At 43.6% G+C, this 23,952-nt stretch overlaps 1 protein-coding gene across 7 annotated transcripts in view; it reads left to right on the top strand.

Annotated features, from left to right (window-relative positions):
- HDAC8 (histone deacetylase 8) overlaps positions 1-23,952 on the top strand; it is a 257,682-nt gene that overhangs the window by 210,089 nt on the left and 23,641 nt on the right. For 2 of the 7 annotated variants that reach the window (XM_042242429.1, XM_004022188.5), the window contains one exon: positions 15,190-15,295. The exons of 1 other annotated variant lie outside the window; for it this stretch is intronic. In XM_042242429.1, coding sequence (XP_042098363.1) covers positions 15,190-15,295 — 106 coding nt within the window. Of the gene's footprint in view, positions 1-5,284; positions 7,632-15,189; positions 17,815-23,952 lie in introns of those variants that run through there. 4 more of the 7 variants (XM_060408200.1, XM_060408197.1, XM_060408201.1 and 1 more) reach the window with 2 other exon arrangements.

The raw sequence follows: 23,952 nt of genomic DNA, 5'->3' as shown, positions 1-23,952 counted from the left end.
GATGAGCCGATGTGTCCAAAGTCGAGTTAATCACTAGCAGAACCAGAAGGAGAATCAGCGGCTGTGGCTGCTGAGCCAGAGCTTCTGTAGGAACCAAGTCTGGGTCAGGCTCCATCCATTAGACCTTCCTCTCTAGTAATAGATGCATTTTCAAATATACAAGATAATGTTGTCTGTGCTGCTGGGCAACTTCCTGAGAGCAGGCACATGAGAGTTGAGGGGTGGGAGTGGAGGGCAGCACTTTTCCAGCTCACATTTACAAGTTGTGGGAACCAAGCTGATCGCCAGGACCAGGCCTTGCCTCACTGGTACATTGTCAGGCTGCCTCTTCCAGCAGGTTTCTTACTGCTTGCCAGGACTGAGGCAGTCGCTAATCAGGTAAACCAGTGTGGAAGAATCATGTCCACCATATCAAATCATTGCCTAATGAGCCTTCCCTCTGGGTCTTGTGCAGACCTGATGAATGAGGCTGGCGCACGTATGCCCAAATGCTCATTCATTCAGCTGGCCTTGAGTGAGGCCCATCTTTGTGCTTGCTCTGTGCTAAGTAAAGCTACCATCTGGTTCTTGCTCCTGAGAGCTACACTCCTGGCTGAATGGGGAAGACAGTTATGTAAACAAATATGTCAGAGTGGGACTTAGGGCTATAAAAGACCTTGTGAAGGTACAGATGAGGGAGCAAGGATCTCGCTTTGGGGGAGTCAGCAAAAACTTCAAAGAGGTTACGATGGAGCTAGGTCTTGAAAGATGAGTAAGAATGGTCTCGGTTGAGAAGGGAGGGCTGGATGAAAATTCTTTGCATAAGGAATGGTAAGCAGAAAGGCCAGGAGGTGTGACAGAGCGTGAAGGAACCCAGGACCCTTTTGCAGATGTAAGCTACATAACTTTCCATTAAAGTATCTCAGAGGCTTAATAATTTAGACTTAGACTTCCAGGTAAACTATCACTCCAGTGTACTGATTTCCCATGGCATTCGTCACTTTGGGGCCAGCCTCTTGGCCTTTCTGCAGTCTCTCTCTACTTAACTCAAAAGCTGGTGCTGAAATATGCCATTTCAGTTTGTTTATTCTAAATTTCGCACCAGTCACATTGACCCACTGAATGGTTTAGGTATGTGTTCTAGGTTTCTTGGAGCAGAAAAAGGAGGCATTTTTTTCCCCTAGAGTCAATCCCAAGGAAGCAGAGCCCACTTGCCATGGACAGCGATGGCACAAAATCCCTGGAGACGCATGAATTCCGTGTGCTAGGCCTCTGCTGCCCTGTGTCTGTTCTCAACCAAATGGCCTGTTTGCTTAGCTGCTGACTGTTGTCTTCAGTAGAGGGACATTAAAACACTTGGTTTGAGCAAGGCAAGGTAATGAATTGTTCTTGTGTGGATTCTCAAGTAAACTATTAGTGTACTTGCCTTGATACAGCATTACTAATCTGCTGACAAGCATTAACCATTTCTAAAGCATTGAGGGGCCCACAAGTTAGAATTTTTGTAATGAAAATGCCCCTACCCCATTTATCTAGCCTCTAGAGCTTTTCAAAACATTTCTTCCATTGATCTTCATAGACAGTCCTTCAAAGTTGGGAGGGTGGAGGTCTGTGTCCCTATTTTACCAACTTGGAGATTGAACCTTGAGGAGTTAAATGATTCCAAGTGGTTCTAATGTTATTGGAAAGCAAGCCTGTAGTCATGATCATGGTGTTGGGAGCTTTCCTACTACTCCAAGCTCCTGCTGCTGAGCCATCCCCCCACCACCAACATGGTAGGGGTTGCAGGGGGAATGTAGGCAGAGGTAGTGCTCCCACATTTACAGGACAGCTGCCCGTGGTCACTCACACTGTCTACATGCTCGCTGCACTGTTCACTGCACACTCACCTTAAGAAGGACCTCCAGATGTTTGTCATGTTAGCACCAAGAGAGTACAATAGATAAAGAGTAATAAAGAGTAACCTCAAGAAGCAAATACCCCTCCAAGATGTAAGTCATTTACTCCCTTCTTACCAGCAGGATCAGGTTCAACCTGCATAAATCTATTTTAGCGTACTTTAATTGCTTATAAACTAAATGTTTCCTGGATATGCTACCGACCATGAATAATTAGAATCATTTCAGTGACTGGGTTTTGGAAAGTGAACGGGAAAGCAGACAAAAAGGGGCTGCTCAGAAGGGAGAGTCATTTGTTAAAGCCTGAGTGGGAACATTGTCTCCACCATCTCCAGTTTTGTTTTTTCATGATGTGACTAGAGCTGCCTGTTTTTCAGCTACTCTGGCTGCCCTTCATTTTTTTATGCATCTCTCAAGTAACACTAGCTGCTGACAGAAATGAGGCCCAAGTGGTCCCATGCCAGAGTCATTCATTCACTCAGCCAAGATGGGTGCAGCACCTACTATGTGCCAGGCCCAAACCAAATCTTAAGGCTAAGGAAAAAAATCACGCCAGTTCCCAACCTTGAGGAGACCATGGCCTGGTGGGGGAGATGGACACATAGACAAACAATTATGCTATAATGTGATAAATGCTAGAATAGACACCTAACAGTGAGCTGTGGGAACGCAGAGGAGGAACTTACTCCATCAGGGGGAGTTGAGGCCAGCGTAGCTGAGAAGCAACATTTAGCAGAGGCACAAGGGATGCAGAAGGGTTGACTAGATAAAGAGGAGCAGGGAGAGATGTTCCAGTGCAATGTGGCTACAATGTAGGGGGCAGAGCCTGGCCCGTGATGTGAGATAAGACAGGAGGAGTCAGCTAGGCCAGACTGTGAAGACCTTTGTGTGTCCTGCTTGAGAGTTTGAACTGGGTACTGCAGTCAGTGGGGAGCCAACCATGGTTTTTAAGTAGAGGGGGCAACATGATCAGATCTGAATTTTGGATGGAAAACTCAGGGAGGGAGGGGAAAGAGGGAAATCAGTTAGAGGCTGACTCAGAGAGCAAAGCTTTGCTTTATCTTCCCTCTGGACTCCAGGAGCTCTTGCCCACATGCCTACTACAGCACTTACCACAGAGCATTAGGACTACTTGTTTTCACATCTGCCTCCCCATCCACTCCTTGAGGGCAGGGTCTGAGTCTCAGTTATCACTTCACCCCCAGAACCTGGTGCACAGGAGTCCTTGGGAGACATTGGTATCAAGTGAATGAGGGAACCAAATGAATCAATAGGATCTAAGCTGAGCGACTAAGCACAGCAGAGCACACAGCAAGCAAGTTCAACTCTGATTTGTTCCCACGTAACCACCGTGATGGCTATATTAGAGAGAAATCCTACTGTTACAGAATATCAAGTCCATCCTTGACTTTTCCTCTGCCTCTGCCAAGCCCATCAACCTAACAATGTCCGTCACAAAAGAAGGATGCAAGAAAGTTGCTTACAAAGCTGTGCTGGTGCTGGTTATGACCCTGTACTCTGTTCTTTCTCATAAATTAATTTTTGATGACTTGTTTAGAATATGTCTTCTTTGTCTTCATTCTGCTCTTTCTGCCTCTCTTATCTTCTCTCCCTTCCTATTTAAATCTTATTCATTCTTCAAGGCCAGTTCAGTTGCTTCCCATCACCACCCAGCCCCCACACTCAGAATTAAGAATTCCCACTTGAGTTCCTGTAACTCCAGAGAAATGACTCACCTATAATGTTCATCTCATCATAGTTCTTCCTGCACCTCTCCACCTTTTGTATAAGACTGTAGGCTCCTCAAGGCCAGGGATGATCTGCTTCATCATTATTTCCCTAGCACCTCCCACCCAGCATCTTGCCCCAGCAGATAACTAGTAAGTGTTTTCAAACAACACTTTAAGCATATTGTGTGCTATTTGGCTGTCCCCTTAGAGTTAATGCCAGTCCTGAGAGTACCCTACGCCTCTCCCTATCTTCTTGCAGCTGGCAAGATATGCTTTTCTTCATCTGACAAGTGGCAAAGAAGAAAAATCATTGTTCATCAAACATTGGGAATATCTCCCAGAGATAGAGATTCCCTAATCTCTATCCCCTTATCCCATATCATTTTGGGTATTTTGAAAGCACAGAATCCAGCGCATCTAACAAAACATAAGCATAGCGACCCATTTAGGGTCATAACTTCACATGTTTGCTGAAGAGCTTATTGTATAATAGGTCTCACCTATGATGCTAAGTGAGGAAAAAGAGAAAATGAACATTCTCTTTGGAAGTACATACTGAATTAGCTCAACTTGGAACACAGTAAGCATCCAGAACCAAGAATTCAAGTTTTTCAGGTAGAAATGTCCAACAGACGATTATAAACTCATCAATGGCCAAGGATAAACAGTGAACCTAGAAATGTAGGATCTCTGCACAAAAGTGACTAAAACCACAGCAGAGAGTGTAAATTCTTTCAGAGAGGGAGAAATGAGCTGACAGTACACCTACATTTATGAGACAGGTGAAGGAAGACAATCCAGGGAAGGAAACTGACAAGGAACAAAGAGAAGAGTGGTGATGAGAGAGAAGATATCACCGTAGATGAGACAGTGGTTGATGACAGGTACTGGAGAGAGATCAAGTAAAGTGGCTGATCACTGAAAAGAAGACATTAGGTTAGGTAATTAGGGGATCACTCTTAGTCAGGAGCTTCTCTGATGGCTCAGTGGTAGAGAATCTGCCTGCCATTGGAGGAAACTAAGAGACATGGGTTTGATCCTTGGGTCGGGAAGATTCCCTGGAGAAGGGCATGGCAACCCACTCCGGTTTTCTTGTCTGGGAAATCCCATGGACAGAGGGGTCTGGCAGGCTACAGTCCAGCAGGTCACAAAGGGTGGGACACAACTGAGCGACTAAACAGCTTAGTGTCCTAAGGCATGTGTGCTAAGTCGCTTCAGTCACTTCCACCTCTTTGCAACCCTATGAACTGTAGGCCACCAGGCTCCCCATCCATGGAATTTCCCAGGCAAGAATACTGGAGTGGGTTGCCATGCCCTCCTCCAGGGGATCTTTCAAACCCAGGGATTGAACCCAAGTCTCTTAGTCTCCTCCACTGGCAGGCAGGTTCTTTACCACTAGTGCCACCTGTGAAGCCCCTAAGTGTCCAGGGGCACCCCTGGGAAGCCCCTAAGTGTCCTAGGGCAGGACTAGCAAATATTGGCTACATAAGACTACATCCCTCCAGCCCCCATCCTGCCTACCAGGTATTCCCATGGATTATATGACGAACTTGTTTGGGCACATTTTCCTGCTGAACCTAGATATAGCCTCAAAATCCTTCTCAACACAGTACCCCGAGTAGCTCCTGTCAATCAATCAGAGTTGCCAACAAGCTAAAATCTCTTCCATCCTTCTAGAAAACTCTTCAGTGGAGGTGTGGAGAAGAAGTGCATTGAAGTGTCTAAGAAATGAAGAGGTCAAGATGGTGAAGAAAAAAGATCTTAAGAAGTTTAGCAGTGAAGGAACAGAGAGGGCAGTTGCTTGGAGTAGGGTAAAGATCAAGCTAAGGCAGCATTTACAATCCTCCAGTAGAATCCATTTCCTTACAGTCATCTTAGCACTTGTCCAACAGTAAGCCAGGTAAATCAATATCCCTATACTCTCACTTCTTCCATCCCACCCTTGGCTGAAGGAAAAGTTGATGTAAAAAAGCTTCATGTGTAGGCTTGTTTCCAAAATATTCATTTGATTAACAGAGACATATGGTATAACCAGAGTTGGCCCTGCATATGTTTATGAAGGAGGAATTCTCTCTAGTAGTGGAACTTTGAGGATCTACTGTAATGTGGGAAAGGTATTAGTCTTGGCCAGGGCCCTTCCCCCAAACCCCTGGAAACCACACCCTGAAGTGTCCTTGGCCTGCAGGGAGGTCCCCTAGGGAAGTGGCCGCCACCCTGCCCTTGTCTCCTCTGCCGCCTGCTCTGTACCTCTTTGCCTTCCTTGACAATTTAGCTCACACACACATTTTTATCTCCTCTCCTTTCTGTCACTTCTGTCCCCTTGCCTCTTTCCTACCACTTCCAAGTTCTCATTCTCTTCTCATCTCTTCCATTTTTCTTAGTCTCATTCATTTGGATCCTCTTCTTCTTGATCTCTCTACCCTCTTTATAGCTTCTGAGGTTTGGACTACAGGGTAAGGTCTTCACAAGTTCACCCTCATTCGGTCTGAATGGACATTAGTAAAGAAATTCTGTTTTGCTACTGTCCATTATATGTAGAATTCCTGTTTCTTTGTACAGTTGGTAAAGCACAGTAAATAGTAATATCTAGCATTCAATGATAAACATTTACTGAGCACCTACTTTGCTCCAGGCACTTTTCTATGTGCTTTCAGTTCAGCGCTCAGCCGCGTCCGACTCTTTGTGACCCTGTGGACTGCAGCACGCCAGCCTTCCCTGTCCATCACCAACTCCCTCAGCTTGCTCAAACTCATGTCCATAGAGTCAGTGATGCCATCCAACCATCTCATCCTCTGTCGTCCCTTTCTCCTCCTGCCTTCAATCTTTCCCAGCATCAGGGTCTTTTCCAATGAGTCAGTTCTATGTGCTTTACATGGAGTAACTTACTGTTACAACAACTCTCGGGTACATTCTTTTTATCCCTATTTTACAAAGAAAACCAGGGAACAGAGCAATTAAGTAACTCGCCTAAGGTCACACAGCTAGTAAATGGTGGAGAAGAGATTTAGGGCTTGTCCCCTATGACTCCAGAAATCATTCTTTAACTACTGTGCTTTTTGCTTCATGATGCAATGGAAAACCCACTGGACTGAAAGTCTGAAGCCATGGGTTCAAGTTCACATCTCTTACTTTAACGCGGTGATCTTGGACAAGTCATCTCAGTTGTGCAGCGCCCCACACGTGTGAGGACATTTTACTGTACTCTAGCCAATACCACACAGTTAGGCTTGGATTTATTCCTCTGCCCTCCCTGTAATTATCTTTCTCTCTCTATTTAGGTTTTAATCTCCTTGAGAGCAGTCACCAGACCTTATTCTTTTTTTATACTCAACCTCCCCTCCAAGGACCTAGAATAATTCTCAGCACCTAATAGAATATGTGTGTATGTGTGTGTGCACACACACACACTACTGTGGGCTAACATAGGAATGTTAATGAATACACAATACACTAAAGGGCTATATACATGTGTATGTTCATGAAGCCTCTCTTAAGTACTTTAGCTAATGGAATAATACTATTTAATACTTGGCATATTCTTTGTTTAAATATAATCAGTGCTCACATAAGCTAACAGTTCCCAGGTTTACCTGATTATTTTGCTTAATAAACTTTTTTATATGAATAGTTAAAATACCATTAAAATGTCTTGATAATAAAACTATTTCAGTGCCTTACTCATTCATCCAGTTATTCATTCAAACAGTTCTTGGTACTGGTGTATGAGCCTCACCATGAAGCAGTTCTTAAGTAGAGACCTTGTTCAGGTTGTGAGAAGAGCTCCACAGGTGGGACACCGATGTAGTCTAGATGGGGCACTGGTTTTCCATCCTCATGCAGACTCCACATATCACTTCGTGTCTGACCCCTCAGTTGTGCTCTGTACACTCCTAATTCCCCATTCCCCTGCCTACAAGCAATTGCCTTTGACATGCTGCTTCCTGCCAGTTCAGTCCAACAACTAATGGGGTTATTATTTTTGTTTGTGTTGTAAAGCCATGGCAATAAAATTTACTCCCAATAATACCACTGCAATGTTGTGTTCTTAAAATGTACCATAAATGATATATATAATATATATAATTTACTGTAAACAGAAACGTTTTTCTGGGGAAAAAAAGAGCTTTTTTTTGTTTCCATCATGGTTGGTGCCAGGTTCTTTGATGGAGTAATTGGTGACATAAGAAAAGTTGAGAAGCGTCTTACAAGACCATGTTACAGTTAAAAGTGATGATGCTCTATCATTCTGGTTGTGATGAGTTCTTTTCCCAGGGTAAGTAAGGATAGGAAATGCTCTTCCTGGTCGAACATCACAGTTACCAGCACAAATTCCCCAGCTGATGAAAGAGCAAAGCCTCAGTGGTCTATAAAGAGAGATTAGCATCAACCATGGGCTTACCCTGATAGGATCAAGCCCAATTTATAGGAAAAGGTCAACCTTGAGTTAGCAATAAAATTTTTGCGAGCGTTTTGTAGTATTATAAAAAGGGGGCTGGCTTTTTTGTATTAACCAGGAGAGATGGATGCCAGTTTAGCCTATTAGTCTATTTAGTCTGTTGCTGGTGTGGCAAATGTATTCCTTTAGGCATCTTCCTTGTGCTGAAATTCATCCCTAAGGCGCTAAGAGATTTTACCTTACCATTCTCTTTCTTCTTCTCTGGTTTTTCTGCCTAGTCACTGGCTCTTTTTACCCCCTTACTGCCTTAGCGCTTAGCCATGACCTCACTTCCGCACACCATCATCACCTCTCCAGCTGTCTGCTAGACACAGTGAGCCGTATATCCTACTGTCATCTCAAGCCCACCAAACCCAAGCCCATCCACTTCCCTGAGCCAGGCTAGCTCTGCCTGCCACTTTACCCCAGATCTGTCAGGGGTACTGATCCTCCCACTTGCCCAGACTCAAAATCTAGGAGTCAACTTTGACTTCTCCCCTGCTCTTTCCTCCACAGCCAGTCAGTTACCAAAGTCCTCAGAAGTCTGCCTTCACAATGCCACTTTTCTATCCTCCCTGTCACCGCAGCAATAACTCTTTCTCAAGCCCTTGCTGTCTCCCCCTTGAACTATGGCAGTGACCTCCACACTGGCCACCCACCACTTCACATACTACTCCTGGGTGTCCTAAGGCACAGCTCCAGTCCTGATGCACCTGTCACACCAAGTCCTGTCTCTCAGCCTCAGGCTGAAGGCTCCCCACGCTCTCTCTCCTTCTACGACTTTAGCCAACTCCCCAGACTTGTCCTGCTTCTACTACCTACCCTCCACCCTGCCCCACCCCTGCCTATTTGCAGTCACCCATCCTTCAGGACTCTGATTCTCCCTGCTGGACTTGAATGTCTTCAGAATCCTAAGCACATTTTATTTCATTCCTTCAACAAACAGGAACTGAGTTCCAGTTATTTTCCAGGCCCTATGCTAAGAGCTGTAGGTAATATAAGTATGAATACAACAGTACTCTTCCCTTGTGGCACTCTGACTAAGGAGCTGGAAAGATGGATGTAAATAACTCAAAATCCCTGTCAGGGTGTCTCTGACTCCCATCGTATGGGCGCTTCCCCTCAGCCTACAAATATACTTAAAACCCTCCCCTCTTAAAATACCTCCCTCCTCCAGTCCCACCCCTGTACCAAACTCCTAAGAAATGAGAATGTGTGTATTCTTACCCATCATTGTTATCTCCAGTTCTTCCCACCAACTCTTCAGCCCCCTCCAGTCAGGCCTTATCCACACCCTGCACTGACTTTGCTACAGTGAAGATCTCCTTCCCGTAGACAAATCAAAAGACCACCCTCCTTTTATTCACCTCCCTGCAACATCTCAAATTGTCACCAGAACTGTTTCCTCTCCCTGTCCACTTCTGAAGTGTTAGCTGTTCCCCATGATTCTTTCCTTGCCTCTCTTCTCTTACTCTGTAATAAGCCTCCCCTTTCAGCTAAGACAATTCCTTGGCAGTTCCCATTCAGTTCCTTTATGTCATTGATAACTTCCAAATCTATACACATATCCTATATCTTAGGCCTAACCTGTTGCCTAAATTCCAGACACTAAATCATCATCATTCTGAGGGAGCACCTCATCGTGCTCCCCAGTGAGCCCCCCTCACACCTACACCCCACCATGAACCCTTGTCCTCTGCCTGTATTCCTCAATCCATTACTATACTTCCTACACAGTAGGAAATCCTTGACTTTCTCTTTCTCCTTACTTCACATGTCCAACTCTTTGTTTAGTCCTATTTATGTTATAAAAGATAACATAAAGAGTTTTTCAATCTCTGTTTTCCCACAACTGTTCTGGCTCAGGCCCTGTTACCACTTATCTTGGCTCTAGCACCAAACTTCTCACTGGTCTCCCTACTTGCATTCCTCCCCTCAAATTCCATTCCATTCTCTACACTGTAGCCATTGAGTCCTCTAAAGTGCACAGCTTATCTGTTCATCCTCTCATTTCCAAGCTCCCTCCAGTTTCCATTCACTTACGCCACAAATAGTTACTTGCCACCTCCTAGGCATAAGCACTGTTTGGGGAACTGGTATGACAGTGGAAAGCAAAATAGTGTTCTGCCCTTGTTGACCTTCTAGTCTGGGATCAGACCAAATGCCTTAGGGTGGGGAGCAGGCAGTATCTACCATAAAACTCATCCTGCCTCCCCAATCTCGTGTCCTCATTGTCCTTATACCCTATTCTCGAGCCCCATCATATTAATTTCAGTGCCTATAATGTGCTATTCCATTCCACACTCCCTGCCCTTGCCCAGGCTCTCTTGGAATTGCCTCCCTCCCACCCACCAGGCCCCTTTTACAGATCCCCTGACACAGTCACTTCCTCTGGAGTAGTTTAGAAGGGCTTCCCTGGTAGCTCAAATGGTAAAGAATCTGCCTGCAATGCAAGGAACCAGCTTCAATCCCTGGGTCAGAAGATCCCCTGGAGAAGGTCATGGCTATCCACTTCAGTATTGTTGCCTGGAGAATTCCATGAACAAAGGAGCCTGGTGAGTTTCAGTCCATGGGGTTTCAAAGAGTCAGACATGACTGAGGAAGGAAATGGCACCCCACTCCAGTACTATTGCCTGGAAAATCCCATGGACAGAGGAGCCTGGTAGGCTGCAGTCCATGGGGTCACTAAGAGTCGGGCATGACTGAGCGACTTCACTTTCACTTAGTGCTGATCTCCAGAATGACCTGGATTCAAATCTCACACTGCACATGGTAGCTGTGTGACCTCTTCAAATTATCTGACAATCCTGTGCTTAAGATCCTCATAGGTTTGAGAATTGTCAGTCCATAAAAAGTGTGGAGACACTTTAAGTGCCTGACACATAAGAAGCCTTTAACCAATATTAACTGTTACTGATGGGATTAACATATACACACTACTGTATATAAAAAAGATAACCAACAATGATCTACTGTATAGGACAGGAAACTATACTCAATATCTTGTAATAATCTATAGGGGAAAAGAATCTGAAATATATATATATATTATAAATCAACTATATACTTCAATTTTTTAAAAGACAAAAATATTAACTGTTATTACTTATATCTTTAGTTATACCTCTCATCACACTTTTCTATAATATCCCTTCCTACTAAACATATCTTACTATCTTTGCATCCCAGTGACTAACCTAGTGAGGCACATAGTAGATATGTAATAAATGTTGAAGGAAGGATAAGAGGACTGACTGTTCCAGGTTTGTGGTTTGGTTTCCTGTGACCACATAGGATTATGAAGGAATAACAACAACCTTAAGGCTTCTTCTGAATATCTTCTTGACCAGGTATCTAAGTGTATGTTATTTGCATTGTATAAGCAAGAGCTGGAGGGGAGTGAGCGAGAAAGGCACTTTGAGCTGGGCTAAACTGAACAAGACTAAACTATTTCCTTTTTTTTTTATTCATTGACTCTTGGGTCAAGATGAAATTGACTTCCCTCAAGTACCATTCCCTTCCACTCCCATTCTTCAGCCCCACCTCATCCTTTCCATTTGTCTCCTTCCCACTACCATGTTCCCCTCAAACATGCAGAAATGAAACCCAGAAAGCAAAAGGAGCACTGAGGGAAAGGGGGAAGGAGTGGGAGAAGGTTAGCACCTCCCTCCTTCTTTGCTGAGATCAAAGCCTGCATTTGCACTTGCTGGCCGGCTGGCCTCTTTCATGCCCTACTCCACCTGTCTGGGAATGGCATTGCCACTTGCCCATTTCCTTTTCTCTTCAACACTGGAGGGCAGTTTCAGGGTGGGGCCTTGAACTATTTCTAGTGCAGGCCAAATCCCTCCATCCCAACATCTTCGCTTTGTGTGATCAGATTTCCTTTCCACCTCGCCAGTAACAAGTGGCGGGAGCAGAAGGCAGGAAACTGTGAAAGAAGTCAGTTTCTCTACTAGCCCTTGGCGGATCTCATGGTTTAAGTAAGTGGGAAACCACTGGTGCTTCTGGACTTTTGTCTGGCAGGAGGAACAGGCTCTTCTTTCTGCATCTGGGGGTGGGGAAGGTCCCAGTGCTTGGCCCAACATCCCCCGGGGTCCTGGTGAGGCACGAGTTAGGCAATGGCTTCTTGCCCCAAGAAAAGAGAATTCACATGTACTGACATCCTACCATGTGCTAGGCTGGCCTCTGTGGTCGGCCCTTTAATGTATATTATCTCTGTGATTCCTAACAACCCAGTTGGGTCAGCATTTATCATTCTTCTGGTAGCAATGAGAGAAGCAGCTTGCCTGAGGCACACAGCTCAATCCAAGTATGGAAACTCCAGCTCTGCCTGACTATGGTCAGGGCTCTTGCCACCTCATCATGCTGCCTCGAGAGCTGAGAAAACTGTTCATGCCATCAATTGGCTCTTTGCATTATTCCACAGAATTAACTGAATTCAGCTAAACCTTTTGTGAATTAGCGTAATTCAGCATAATTTTAAAGTAAAGATTGAAGGAGAACCTTGAGTTCACCTCTACAGGCTCTACGAAGAGAATGTGACATAAGTTTCAGCCTTTGCAGAGTTCATGGTCCCATAGAAAAGAGTTAACGAGCACAAAACTAAAAACATAATAAAACACAGAAACAGAAATACCGTGAGAGAGCCAGAGAGGGAAAGAGGGCACCACCTTTGCCTTTGATACAGCCTCTGCCTTCCTCGTGCCTGTCTCTTCCCTCAGCTCCAAGCAAAGCTGCTCAAGGCTGCCATGTGGAACCGGATCACAAAGCAGGGACTTTCTTATATCATCTGTGTTCCCGAGCCTAAGAATAGTGTAATAAGTAGTACCTAGGAATAATATTTGATTGGCAAAGGTGGGGAGATGTTTAGGAACCCAGGCTTACCTGCAGCCAGACTTCTTCAGCAAAGAATGGGTTATTTATGGGTTAGTTCAAGCCGGATGCTCAGCCAGCCAGGACAGGAGCCTCGACCCCAGTCAAGCTGAGCTCCAGCACGTGCCAGTCAGCTCTGGCCCCAGCTGACCGTCTTGCCACCATGTGCTCTCAGCCCAAGAGGGGGCTAAAGCTGGAGAGCGGCCTGAGCATGCAGCAGGTCTTCACAAGGAGGACATGTTGTTCCAGACACTCAGCGCAAAACAGATAGCTCACGACACGCCTTGCTGACAGAGGATCAGCAGTGTTATCTTTGTAGATGGATGCAGAACATTCCCTCCTCCTAGACCTCAGCGAGGCCCCTTGCCTCTGATTTTGATAGCATTTGATGCCAGGAGTTTGGGTGTCTCAGAGTGACTTCTTCAGTGGAGCTGCCTTTCTTCTATTGCTCTCTCTAAACCCATCTGTCCTTGCCCATGAAATGAGTGTACTACTTGACAGCCTCTGGAGTAGGAGAGGCCACTTAAGGAGAGAGGGCTACACCTGTTTGAAGCCTTCTCTTCAAGAGCCAAGCCCATGAGGTTCTCAGGTTTGGACTCAGGGGCCCTCTTTGGCTAAAAATACAAACCTCTCAGGTTTCTTTGATCAGAATGGGGGAGTTAGTTTCTGTAAAGACGATCTCTACACAAGGCATCTTCTATCTCCAGAACTTGGGACTTCAGACATCAGCAAGTAATAACTTCAGCAGGAAGGAACTAGACTCCTCTCCTTTTTAAGAGATAATAAATAAATAAATAAAAGAAAAAGCATTATAATCATTGGCACAGTCTTGGTCACTTTTCTTTTAATTAGATATGAGGAGTCTTCTGTCATAGATGTGCAAAAGTCATCTTCCCATCAAATTACTCCCATAGATTCCACAAAGATGCTGTTAGAATCCCTAGAGATTATTCCACAGCCTCTCCCATGGTGCCAGATATATATCCAGACTCTTAACAAGGATAATTTGATGGCAATGGCAATCACCTTGGATTATTTTTAAAAGGCTCTTTGAATGACATCAAATTCATGACCCATGCTAAGATCCCTTGTTTTCATGCCCTCTGTACCATTTTTTCCAGGGAATTTGAATTTCCCTGGCTTACTTACTGCCTAACAATATCACTATTGAAAGCACATAATGTTAAGGACCATATGCTCTCTCTCCAGAAAGTGTGTACAAATACTATTTCTGTTAAAAACTAAACAGAAATAGTAGCTTTGCATATTTCCCATTCAAAAACTTCTCCCAATTGAATGATTCCCTTTGTCATAGGGTGTTTTTCCCCAAGCAGCCCCTAATAGAGAAGCTGAATCAGATATTGTGACTTACCAAAGGTCACAAGGAATCATCTAGTGAGCTAGAAATAGAAACCAAAAACCTTTATTTTGATTCTCTGAATTTAAAAACAAACTCTACTACCGAAAAAATAGAAAAACTAGGCTCATTTGACATTCCTGTTGCAGGGAATTCAAGGCAACCAAAACTAACAGGCCTTGGTCTGTGAGGACCAAGGAGGTGACTAAGACAGGTGTTGCCTGCCTTTAAGGAGCTGATAATCCAGTATAGGGAGATCAGGTCACTGTTGAAAACTCTCTACACACTGAAGAGCACCTAGAGGACCCCAGAGGAGGCCTTGTCCATCTTCACAGCCCCTACAGCAGCCAGCACAGTGACCTGTATGTGATATGCAGGCAAGCACTGTCTATTTGTTGAACAAGGGCCATAAGGGATGTATCAACAGAATGCTCTGGGGCTTGTGTAGAATGAGGGACAGCTTTGTGAAGGAGGTGACATTTGAGCTGTGCCTGAAAGGTTGGAGAGGTTTTTCACAGGCAGCAGGGGATGGGGGAGGGACTTTGCAGGCCCCAGGAAAAAAACAATGGCAAAGATCCTCAAGAGGGTGAGGGACCAAGCATGGTCTCATTTGGGAGAACCCAGAGCCGGCCAGTGTGGCTAGGGGAGAGGGAGTGAGTGAGCTGAGGCTGGAGAGAAAAGTTGAGATGTGAGCAGAGAGGATCTTGAACACCAAGCCAAAGAAAGAATTTTGCAGTGGACTGTCACAGGAGGTTTGAACAAGGGGACCAGTTTCCTGCTGCACCCTCCTGCCCTGCCCATCTGGGCCTTCCTTGCCTTGTCGGTAGCAGTGGGTTGTTGTTGTTCTGATTGTCTGTGGTTTGGTTTGGAGGTTTTCTGTGGTTTAGTTTGTTTTCTGGCCTTTCCCTTTCCTTACAGTTTTTCACAGCATATGGTCCTGATTACGTGCTGGAAATCACGCCAAGCTGCCGGCCAGACCGCAATGAGCCCCACCGAGTCCAGCAAATCCTCAACTACATCAAAGGTGAGTACCACCCTTCAAATCCAGCTCTCCTCATTCCACCCAGCTTGTGGTGACCCATCAGTGGGGGCTTCCCCAAATACCATTTGTCATTTGGTGGCTAGACTTTACACTGACTCGAAAGGGAAACCTCTTCTTGGCCTAAGAGCTTGTAGTTGGAATTCTGAACTGGTCACTCTGGTTGGGATTGTCATTTGGCCAACTAATGTCACCTTCAGGGAGACAAAAGTTTCAGCTTTAAGCACCTCCAGTGGAAAGCCAGTTCTAAAGTGTGCCCTGGAACTCTCTTTGAAAAGGGCAACAGTAAAACCCTCTCAAAGATAAGAGAAGGTCAAGTCAATTCAGATTTGGGGATGGACATGGGGGCAGGAGGGCTCGCAGGCATTCTGTTCCAATGTGGTTCATTGGTCCAATAGAGCTTTGAGTGACTGTAAGCCCATAGTGAGTAGTCAAAGATTTTGAAGCCCTGGGAGTGGGTTCCCCAGTCTCACTTAGAGCACTGGAGATGTGGCTGCTTCCCTATTCTTCCTTTCCCTAAGGTTGGCCTCCAATTATTCTGGCCTCTGGACAGAGGGAAAATGGCAGTCATCAGGTTATTGCCCAACTTGATCACACTGTCTGCTAGCTGTTTGGAGACACTGTTATTAGAAACCCCCCTCCCAACCCCAACTGCTGTTTCACAACTAAACTCACTTCATCTATAATTTTTTTAAGTTGTTTTGGTACCCACATTCCTATTTAATTGAATTTGTGTGTACGTGTGCATATTTTGGGGGTCCTAATTATTTGTAGAGTTAGAAGGCCAAAGGTATCACATTGCCCATAATGGAGAATGAAATTCCTGTTTATTCAACTAACAACCAAGATAGCACCAGTTCTCCTAACTTTGATTCCCTCACTGGAATAGAATCCAGCACAAAAGAGAAGCCCGTTCTGTGTCAGCGTTAGTGTGAGGAACACGTTGTCCTGGGGAATCTCTGCCGAAAGTGATATTAAGGCCATGTCATCTAGTACAGCCCCATTCTGTGACAACAGCCTAGTCCATAGCCACTGACTCCACATCTGAGGCTCCTTTGACGAGAGAAAGATTTCTAAGCTCATGAGTCATAAACTCATGTGCTCATAGCAGTGCTTATCAGCTCTCAGGTATCACATAGCCTCAGCCTTTCCCTGATCCTGTTGTTTCAAGGCACCTTCCTCTGGTCTCAGTGGCTACCAAAAGTCTTCACTTCCTAACCAAATCCTCCTCCCTCCTTGAACCTTTAAGGCCTTTAAAATCCTTCTTTTCCTGGCCTTTCTCTAGCCTTTCTTACAACACTGCAGACTTGATTAACACATGCTCCCAACCTTTGTTTCCTCCTGTCCCTCTCAGATCCTGGACCAAATTCTCATACCCCCTTTCCTTTCACCTTGACATTTTCCCCTCATCCAGACTCTAAATCCTGGTAGAGCAGAGACAAACAATAGAAACAGAAACTAAACAAGGCTCTGCAGCCACTTGCTCACACCTCCACCTGTGCAGATATCTTTATGCCCTCATGCTTTCCTGCACACGTACCCATATCTCCAGAGAGTGCTGACCTTGTGCTATTGAGGAAATGGAAATGAAAAGCAAGAGAAGACATAAGGAAGGTAATTCAAAGGGAAGAGAATTAGGAAAGATAAGAAACCCAAAAGAAGTATACATGTTTTTAAAAAAATACTCATTTAAAAAATGAGATGAAAGATTGGTTTGAGGATTGGTTAAAAAATAATAATAACAGAAAATTTTAGAGGATATGCAAGTTACATGGAAGTCAAGATTTTTTTAAATATCCTAACAGGTTAAAGCAATATTCTGATTGCAATACCATGAAATTAATGTATAGACCAGGAATTGGGTCTTCAAAAGCAACTGGACACAAGCAAGATAGGAAAACATGGCTTCACAGGATTTTGTCTGCAAGAGTTAGGGATTTTAGTCAGTGTGAGTCACCATGGCAAGGTAGCGTCCAGAGATGGTAATGCAGTATTGACCTTACTTTAAAAGATCTTGAGACAAATAGGAACATATGTTTCAGGAGGTCAGGATGGGGAGAGGATTGGAGCCCAGGCTCCAAGAGGTCTGGTTGGAGGAAGATCTGGGATTTTGGAGAAAAGAAGACTCAGGGGGATGTTGTCCCATATCTCTGAAAGGCTGTCACAGAGCAGAGGGTATAGACAGAGTCTATGTGGTCACAGGGCACAGAGCTGGGACCCATGGGTAGATATTATTACAAGGCAGATTAAGCAGATTTTCATTTGAGATAAAGAATTTTATAATGATTACAGCTATCCAAAGTGAAACAGACTGCCCAGAAAGGAATGAGGTCTCTATTACTGGAGACCTACAGAGACAAGAGACAAGACTGGCTGTCATATTGTAGATGGAGTCCTACATTTGGAGGAGGGTGATTGTACTAGGCTATCGTTAAGGTTCCTTCCAATCCTAAGATTCTAGGATACTGTACATTAATTATGTGAAAATACAAAAACAATAAAAAGAAGATGAGAATGCAGGGGTTGGTTGATGAGTCATAGTTGGGGGGGGGGTTGTGGGGGAGGTAATACTGTGTATAGGAAAGAACTGATGAGGAGAAGAAAAGAAACGAAGTGGCTAAGAGTGGGTGGGGAGGAGCCAGGGAGGGCAGACAGGAAATACAATGGCTATAGATTACTAGGAATCTTCAGATTTTTCCATTTAGCCATCCCTTTCATATTGACAAAGTCTTGTGTTCTAGCCATGCAAATGAGCAGAGCACATAAATCCAGAACCGAAAAGAAATGCAGTTAAACCTACAAGAAGAGGCTAGAAAGAAGCCCAAATGTTAAAAATGGCCAGGCTAACCTGCTATACTGAGACCATGCCCCTCCAGCCTGGTGACATGCTGCCATCAGATAGTGCGTTGCCATGACAATGGTCAGTGTGGAAAGGCTGCTGAATTTTCTGCATTCTGAAAGATTTTCCTGAACCTGCGTAAAAGACTATCATCTGTTCTTCGATATAAAACCTCAGTGAGGCTGGCCACTTCTTCCAGTGTCTCTCCCTCTCCCCCTCCACACCTCCCCCCATTCAAAACAAAGGTGGTGGGGCAGAGCCAAAGATTATTTGGGGAAGTGGATGGCAATGAGGGAGTGGATGGACTACATTCCACTCTATGGGAAGGAGTTTCACCAGCATATCTGGTTGAATTTATTTAGCCTTTGAGCTTGGGTTTTCTCTCTTTCTCACCACATCCCTTAGAAGCACAAAAAAATGGGATTTTTTTAACCTATATTGGAGAGCAAACCTGAGGAGGTTTATCTTATAGTGATAAATTCCATATGCTACCGGATGACTGGCAAATTTGGACCTCACTTTATCCTGTCTTTACTCCCTATTAGACTTTCTGAGAGAGGAAAAAAAGACAAAAATAAAACCATGGAGAGTCTATTCAAGCTGTTAGGTTTATACAGAGAAAAACTATTGTGTTGTTCCCACAAATCGTTCTTCTCATGTCAATGAATCTTGAAGATTTGTGTGATTGTTCACAAGGAAGTATAGGTTAGAACGTGGATCATTCAACCTAGATCATGACCACTACTGTAAAACCACCCTTGAACCATCTTCATGTGCTCAAACTTGTTTGCCTTTCCTCTCTGGTTGACGTACTCCAGAGGAGTTAGCTCACAGAGAACCTTCCAGAGTTGAAACACTGCTGATGTGATCAATCCCCAGAGGCAGCTAGCTCCTTGAGCCTGCCTAGCTCTGCATGGGGAAACAGGGGTAGAGGTTTTCTAATCCCTGGTCCTGATGACATTTGAATCAAGTAAAAGTCCCTAGGGGGCCAAAAGCTTCATGTTGCAGTCCAGGCCGGACCTGGTGGGGGAAGGGCAGGAAAGATTGAGTTGTGCATATGTGAGAATGTGTTGGAGTTGTAACTGGAGGTTTCTACACTTGCTCTGAGTTCCCAGACTCTACCCTACATTTGCCAGAGATAGAAAAGGAAACAAATGGGACCAGGAAGTAAGGAGGAGGAGAGAAAAAAATAGGAGGCAATAAGAGGGAAGAGCAGATCTTATGGACATCTGCCCTTTCTGACCCTTAATGAAGGAGACTTAGTATGGCAGCCTCTATGGTGCAGGGTTGGGGAGATGGACCAGCAAACTCATGTGGGTGTTGGGAGAGACACCACAGGAGAAATAATAAGAATAATAGCTACTATTTATCTTATAGATGAGGAAACTGAGGCTCAGAGAGTATAAGTTACTTGGCCAAGGTCACCTTTATTCATTCAGCAAGTAATTACTAAGCACCTCCCCTGTGCCACACACTGTGTTAATAGGCAGTGGAGCAAACATTTGAACCCAGGGCTGTCTGAATTGAGGCTTGGGAGTCAGGTCTGTCATTTCCAGAGTCTTTCCTCTCTTTGCAGTGTTGCCCTATCAAGCCTACTCATCATCTACTTTTTCCAGTCACCCCTGGTAAACCCCTTCCCCCTTGTACTACATACCTGACTCCTTCTGTGTGGTTGATCCAAAGCACCTGAAACCTGATTTCTCTCTGGAAATGGGAAGAAATCATCTATAAGCAGCATTTGAAATTCTTGTCCCTGATGTAGGCCTTTTAGCCATGCCCCCCCCCTTACTACACTGTAACTGAACCTTCCAGCTCTATTTTGTGCTGAGTAGAGAAGTAAAAGAGAAGGACAGGTTGAAGAAGCAAGTCCACCTGACTCCTACTGTCTGAATTGTGCTGTGATCACCAGTCCCAGTCTATTTACAGTTCCACAGCCCCAAGCCAAGACCCGTTGCACATCTACAGGTAATATTCTCGGGGGAACCACTGTGCTCAGTGTAAGCAGCACCTCCTCTGGCAGCCTGATGTCTGGGATTGACATTCTTCTAGGGACTAGCAATTGGGGCATCAGGTCTGGGCATGTCCAAGACCTGCTGGAGTCCCCAACTTGAAGCAGTGCTCCTGCCTGGTGGGACTCCACAGCATGAAAACTCAGCTTATTTCCACACCCTCTCTTGCTCCCTGAGAAGCCATGAGGATAAATTGAAAGGCAGGGCCAGACCCAAGACAGATTGACCATTTGCTTCAGGGCTTCTTGGAAGGACTTTGGAGCAGGATTTTGGAGCCTACTATGAGCCAATTTGCATGACTTCAGGTGAGGATCTCCGTGCTGTCCATCCCTTATCTCCCCTTGCCATCCTCTGTCCTTTTTCTTTATCCCTCTCCAGCTCACTATGGTCTCTTCTAGGAACCTCTCTTGCTTCACTAAATGGTGTAAGAATTGGAAAGCTTGGTTATTGTTGTTGTTGTCATTGTTACACAGAAAAAGCTGTCAATATGTCATACTGAGTATTTTAGAAATTCTAAAATGAAAATGAAGGCTATTCCCCAAAGTTCCAGTAATTTCAACAGCAGCTTTTAACAAACCATAAAAACCCTTGACAGGTTACTTTTGAAGACTTGAAATACCTACCTAAATCCAGGGGTGGGAACTCCTATCATTGAAAGCCTACTACGCATCACCATGCTCTATTCTTTACATATGTGATCTCATTTTTTTCTCACTATTACCTTATAAGGTAGGAAACTGGTGCCTGCAGAGGTAATATAATATGCCCACGGTCTCATAACAAGTAAGTGATGACATCAGGATTTGAAGCTAGGCCTGGTGCCTCTCCTCTCCTTGGCACTATTGCTCGGTCAAGTCTAGTCATCATCCCACGTCTGCTCTTTCCAATCACCCCTTCCCACCTTGCAATGTCTCCCAAAGTGAGGTTCTGAACCAGGTTGATCTTAAGAAGTATCACTGTGTCTCCACATTAAAGCCCAGATAAATCAATCAATGAATATTTTTTGGAACTTCCCATGTGCTTAGTGTCATGAGACATATAAGAGAAGTTTAAGACATTAATCCTGCCTCTGAAAAACAGCTGAGAAGTTGAGATGAGGAGCCAAAACTAACCCCCTTAGACAGGTCAGGACTTAATAAGGGCTGATGCAAGATAGAAGAGAAGTAAAACTTTAGGGAGAGTTCTTTCATAAGGTTGGGATGTTTTGAATAGATAGAAGAGGGAAGTGCTCATAAGCAGGGGAAACTTGGATAGGTGGGGGCCAGGGAGAGATGGCAGGTTTCCTTGAATTTCATACTAAATTGTACATATCAATACAGTAAAGTTGGAGCCATTCTAGGTTCTGAAACTAAGGCATGACATGATCCAGTGATATTTGGATGGATCATGGTGGTATTTCAAGGGTGAGCCTTCAAAGACCTGGACCAGAACACTGGTGGTAGGATACTCCCTATCCTATTCCTCCTGAATGACTGAGAGCTGTTAGGAAGAGAGTGTCAATAGCATTTGGAGGTATATCATTTGGAGATATATCATTTATAGGGGATCAAGGAGAAAGGAAGAAGTAAAGATGACTCTGAGGTTTCCAGCCTTGATACCAACTGGGATGGGGAGCCATCAGGAGTAGGGGATAGTTTTACAGAAACATATACTTGATGTGTTCTTTTTTAATACATTGAATTTGAGATATGATACAATGTTAGTATAACTACATGGAATAATTTGTTGCGGCCAATTAAAAAGAAATTTTTAAAGCTAATTTGATGACAAGAGAATAATTTGCTCATGGTAACAATCTTAAGTGAAAAAAACAGGGTGTGAAATGATTTAATACCATATAGTCTCAACTTTGTAAATATACATAATGTGTGTGTGAGTGAATGTATAGCTATGCATAGCAAAACACTAGAGGGAAACGTACCAAAAATTATAACAGTAGTTATCTTTGATAGTAGAATTGAAATTATGGGTAATTTTTTACTTGTTCTTTATTCTTTTTCTGTTATTTTTCAAAATTCCTATATGAACATGTCTTACTTTTATAGTCAGAAAAAAGAAATACATGTTGGAGCTTTTTAAGAAAAAGACAATAATCTTTTATCATACCTTATGTCCCAATTTTTAGTTTATAAAATCTGGTCACTGTAGCTGCAAATAAGGGACTGGAGATGGACTATTTTACATGTCTGAAGTACTGATTCCTTTCTTAGGTACCTCTAGTAATTCTAGGGTGCTTCCTTTTGTCTTGAAAAGCATATCATGATGTAAAACCTCTTCAATCTAATAGAAGGGCAGGAAATCCAGATAGCTCCCTAGGACCACCACCCTTTCAAAAAGTCTCATTCTCCAAGGCAACTGTCTGTCTTTCTTTTGGGGTTTTCTCTTCTGTGCCATTGATCTATGTGTCTATTCCTGTCTTGATTACTGTAGCTATGTAATAAATCTTAAAATCAGGTAGAGTGATTCCTCTTTCTTCCTTTTCAAAGTTGTTTTAGCTATACTAGTTTCTTTGCCTTTCCATATAAGCTTTACAATAACTTTGCCTATATCTTAAAAAAAAAAAAAAACACACCTTGAGATTTTGTTAGGAGTTGTGTTAAATCTGTATATCAATTTGGAGAGAATTTCAATCCATGAACATGGTATATTTCTCAATTTATCAAGATCTTCTCTTATTTCCTTCATCAGCATTTTGTAATTTTCAGCATACATATCATTAACAGGTTTTATAAAAGTTTTTCTTTTATTGAGTTATTATGTTTTTCATTCTGGTTTCCATGTGTTTGTTGGTATATAGAAATATATTTTCTGTATATTGTGCTTATATCCTGTGACACTTCTGAACTCATTTATAATTTCTAGGTGTTTTCTTGTAGACTCCTTAGGATTTTCTACATAGATCACCATCTGCAGATAGAGACAGTTTTCTTTCTGTCTGTCTGATCTATATGCCTTTTGTTTCCTTTTCTTGCCTTATTACACTGGTTAAGACTTCGAGTATTATGTTGGATAAGAGTGGTGAGAACAGATATCCTTACCTTGTTCCAGAATTTAGAGGGAAAGCATTCACTCTTTTACCAATAAGTATGATGTCAGCTCTAGGTTTTATAGATTTCCCTTAAAAGTTGAGAGAGTACCCCTCTATATTTCTGGTTTCATGAGAATTTATGTCATGAATGGATGTTGAATTTTATTTAATGTTTTTGCTGTATCAGTTGACACTAATACTGGCATATATGTAATTTTTCTTTTTAGCCTTTTAACATGGTAGGTTACATTGATTGATTATCAAATGTTGAACTAGCTTTATATACCTGGGATAAATCCCACTTGTTCATGGTGTAATGTATATAGTATATTATATATTAGATTAGATGAAATCTGATTATATTTAGATTAGATTAGATATGTTATATATTGTGTATGTGCTAAGTCACTTCAGTCATGTCCAACTCTGCGACCCTATGGACTGTGGGGTCATAGTCCATAGGAGCCCTCCAGGCTCCTCTGTCCATGGGATTCTCCAGGCAAGAATAATGGAGTGGGTTACCATGCCCTCCTCCAGGGGATCTTCCCTACCCAGGTATTGAACCCACGTCTTTTACATCTCCTGCATTGACAGGTGGATTCATTATCAATAGTGCCACCTGGGAAGCCCATATTATATGTTGTGATTAATTGTGTTAGTCACTCAGTCATGTCCAACTCTGTGACACCATGGACTGTAGCCTGCCAGTCTCCTCTGTCCATAGAATTCCTCAGGCAAGACTACTGGAGTGAATAGCCATTCCCTT

Source organism: Ovis aries, chromosome X (assembly GCF_016772045.2).
Source record: "Ovis aries strain OAR_USU_Benz2616 breed Rambouillet chromosome X, ARS-UI_Ramb_v3.0, whole genome shotgun sequence".
In the NCBI taxonomy this organism is placed as follows: domain Eukaryota; kingdom Metazoa; phylum Chordata; class Mammalia; order Artiodactyla; family Bovidae; genus Ovis; species Ovis aries.
The sequence above is the reverse complement of the archived record's forward strand: the minus strand, read 5'-3'. Positions and strand labels throughout refer to the sequence as shown.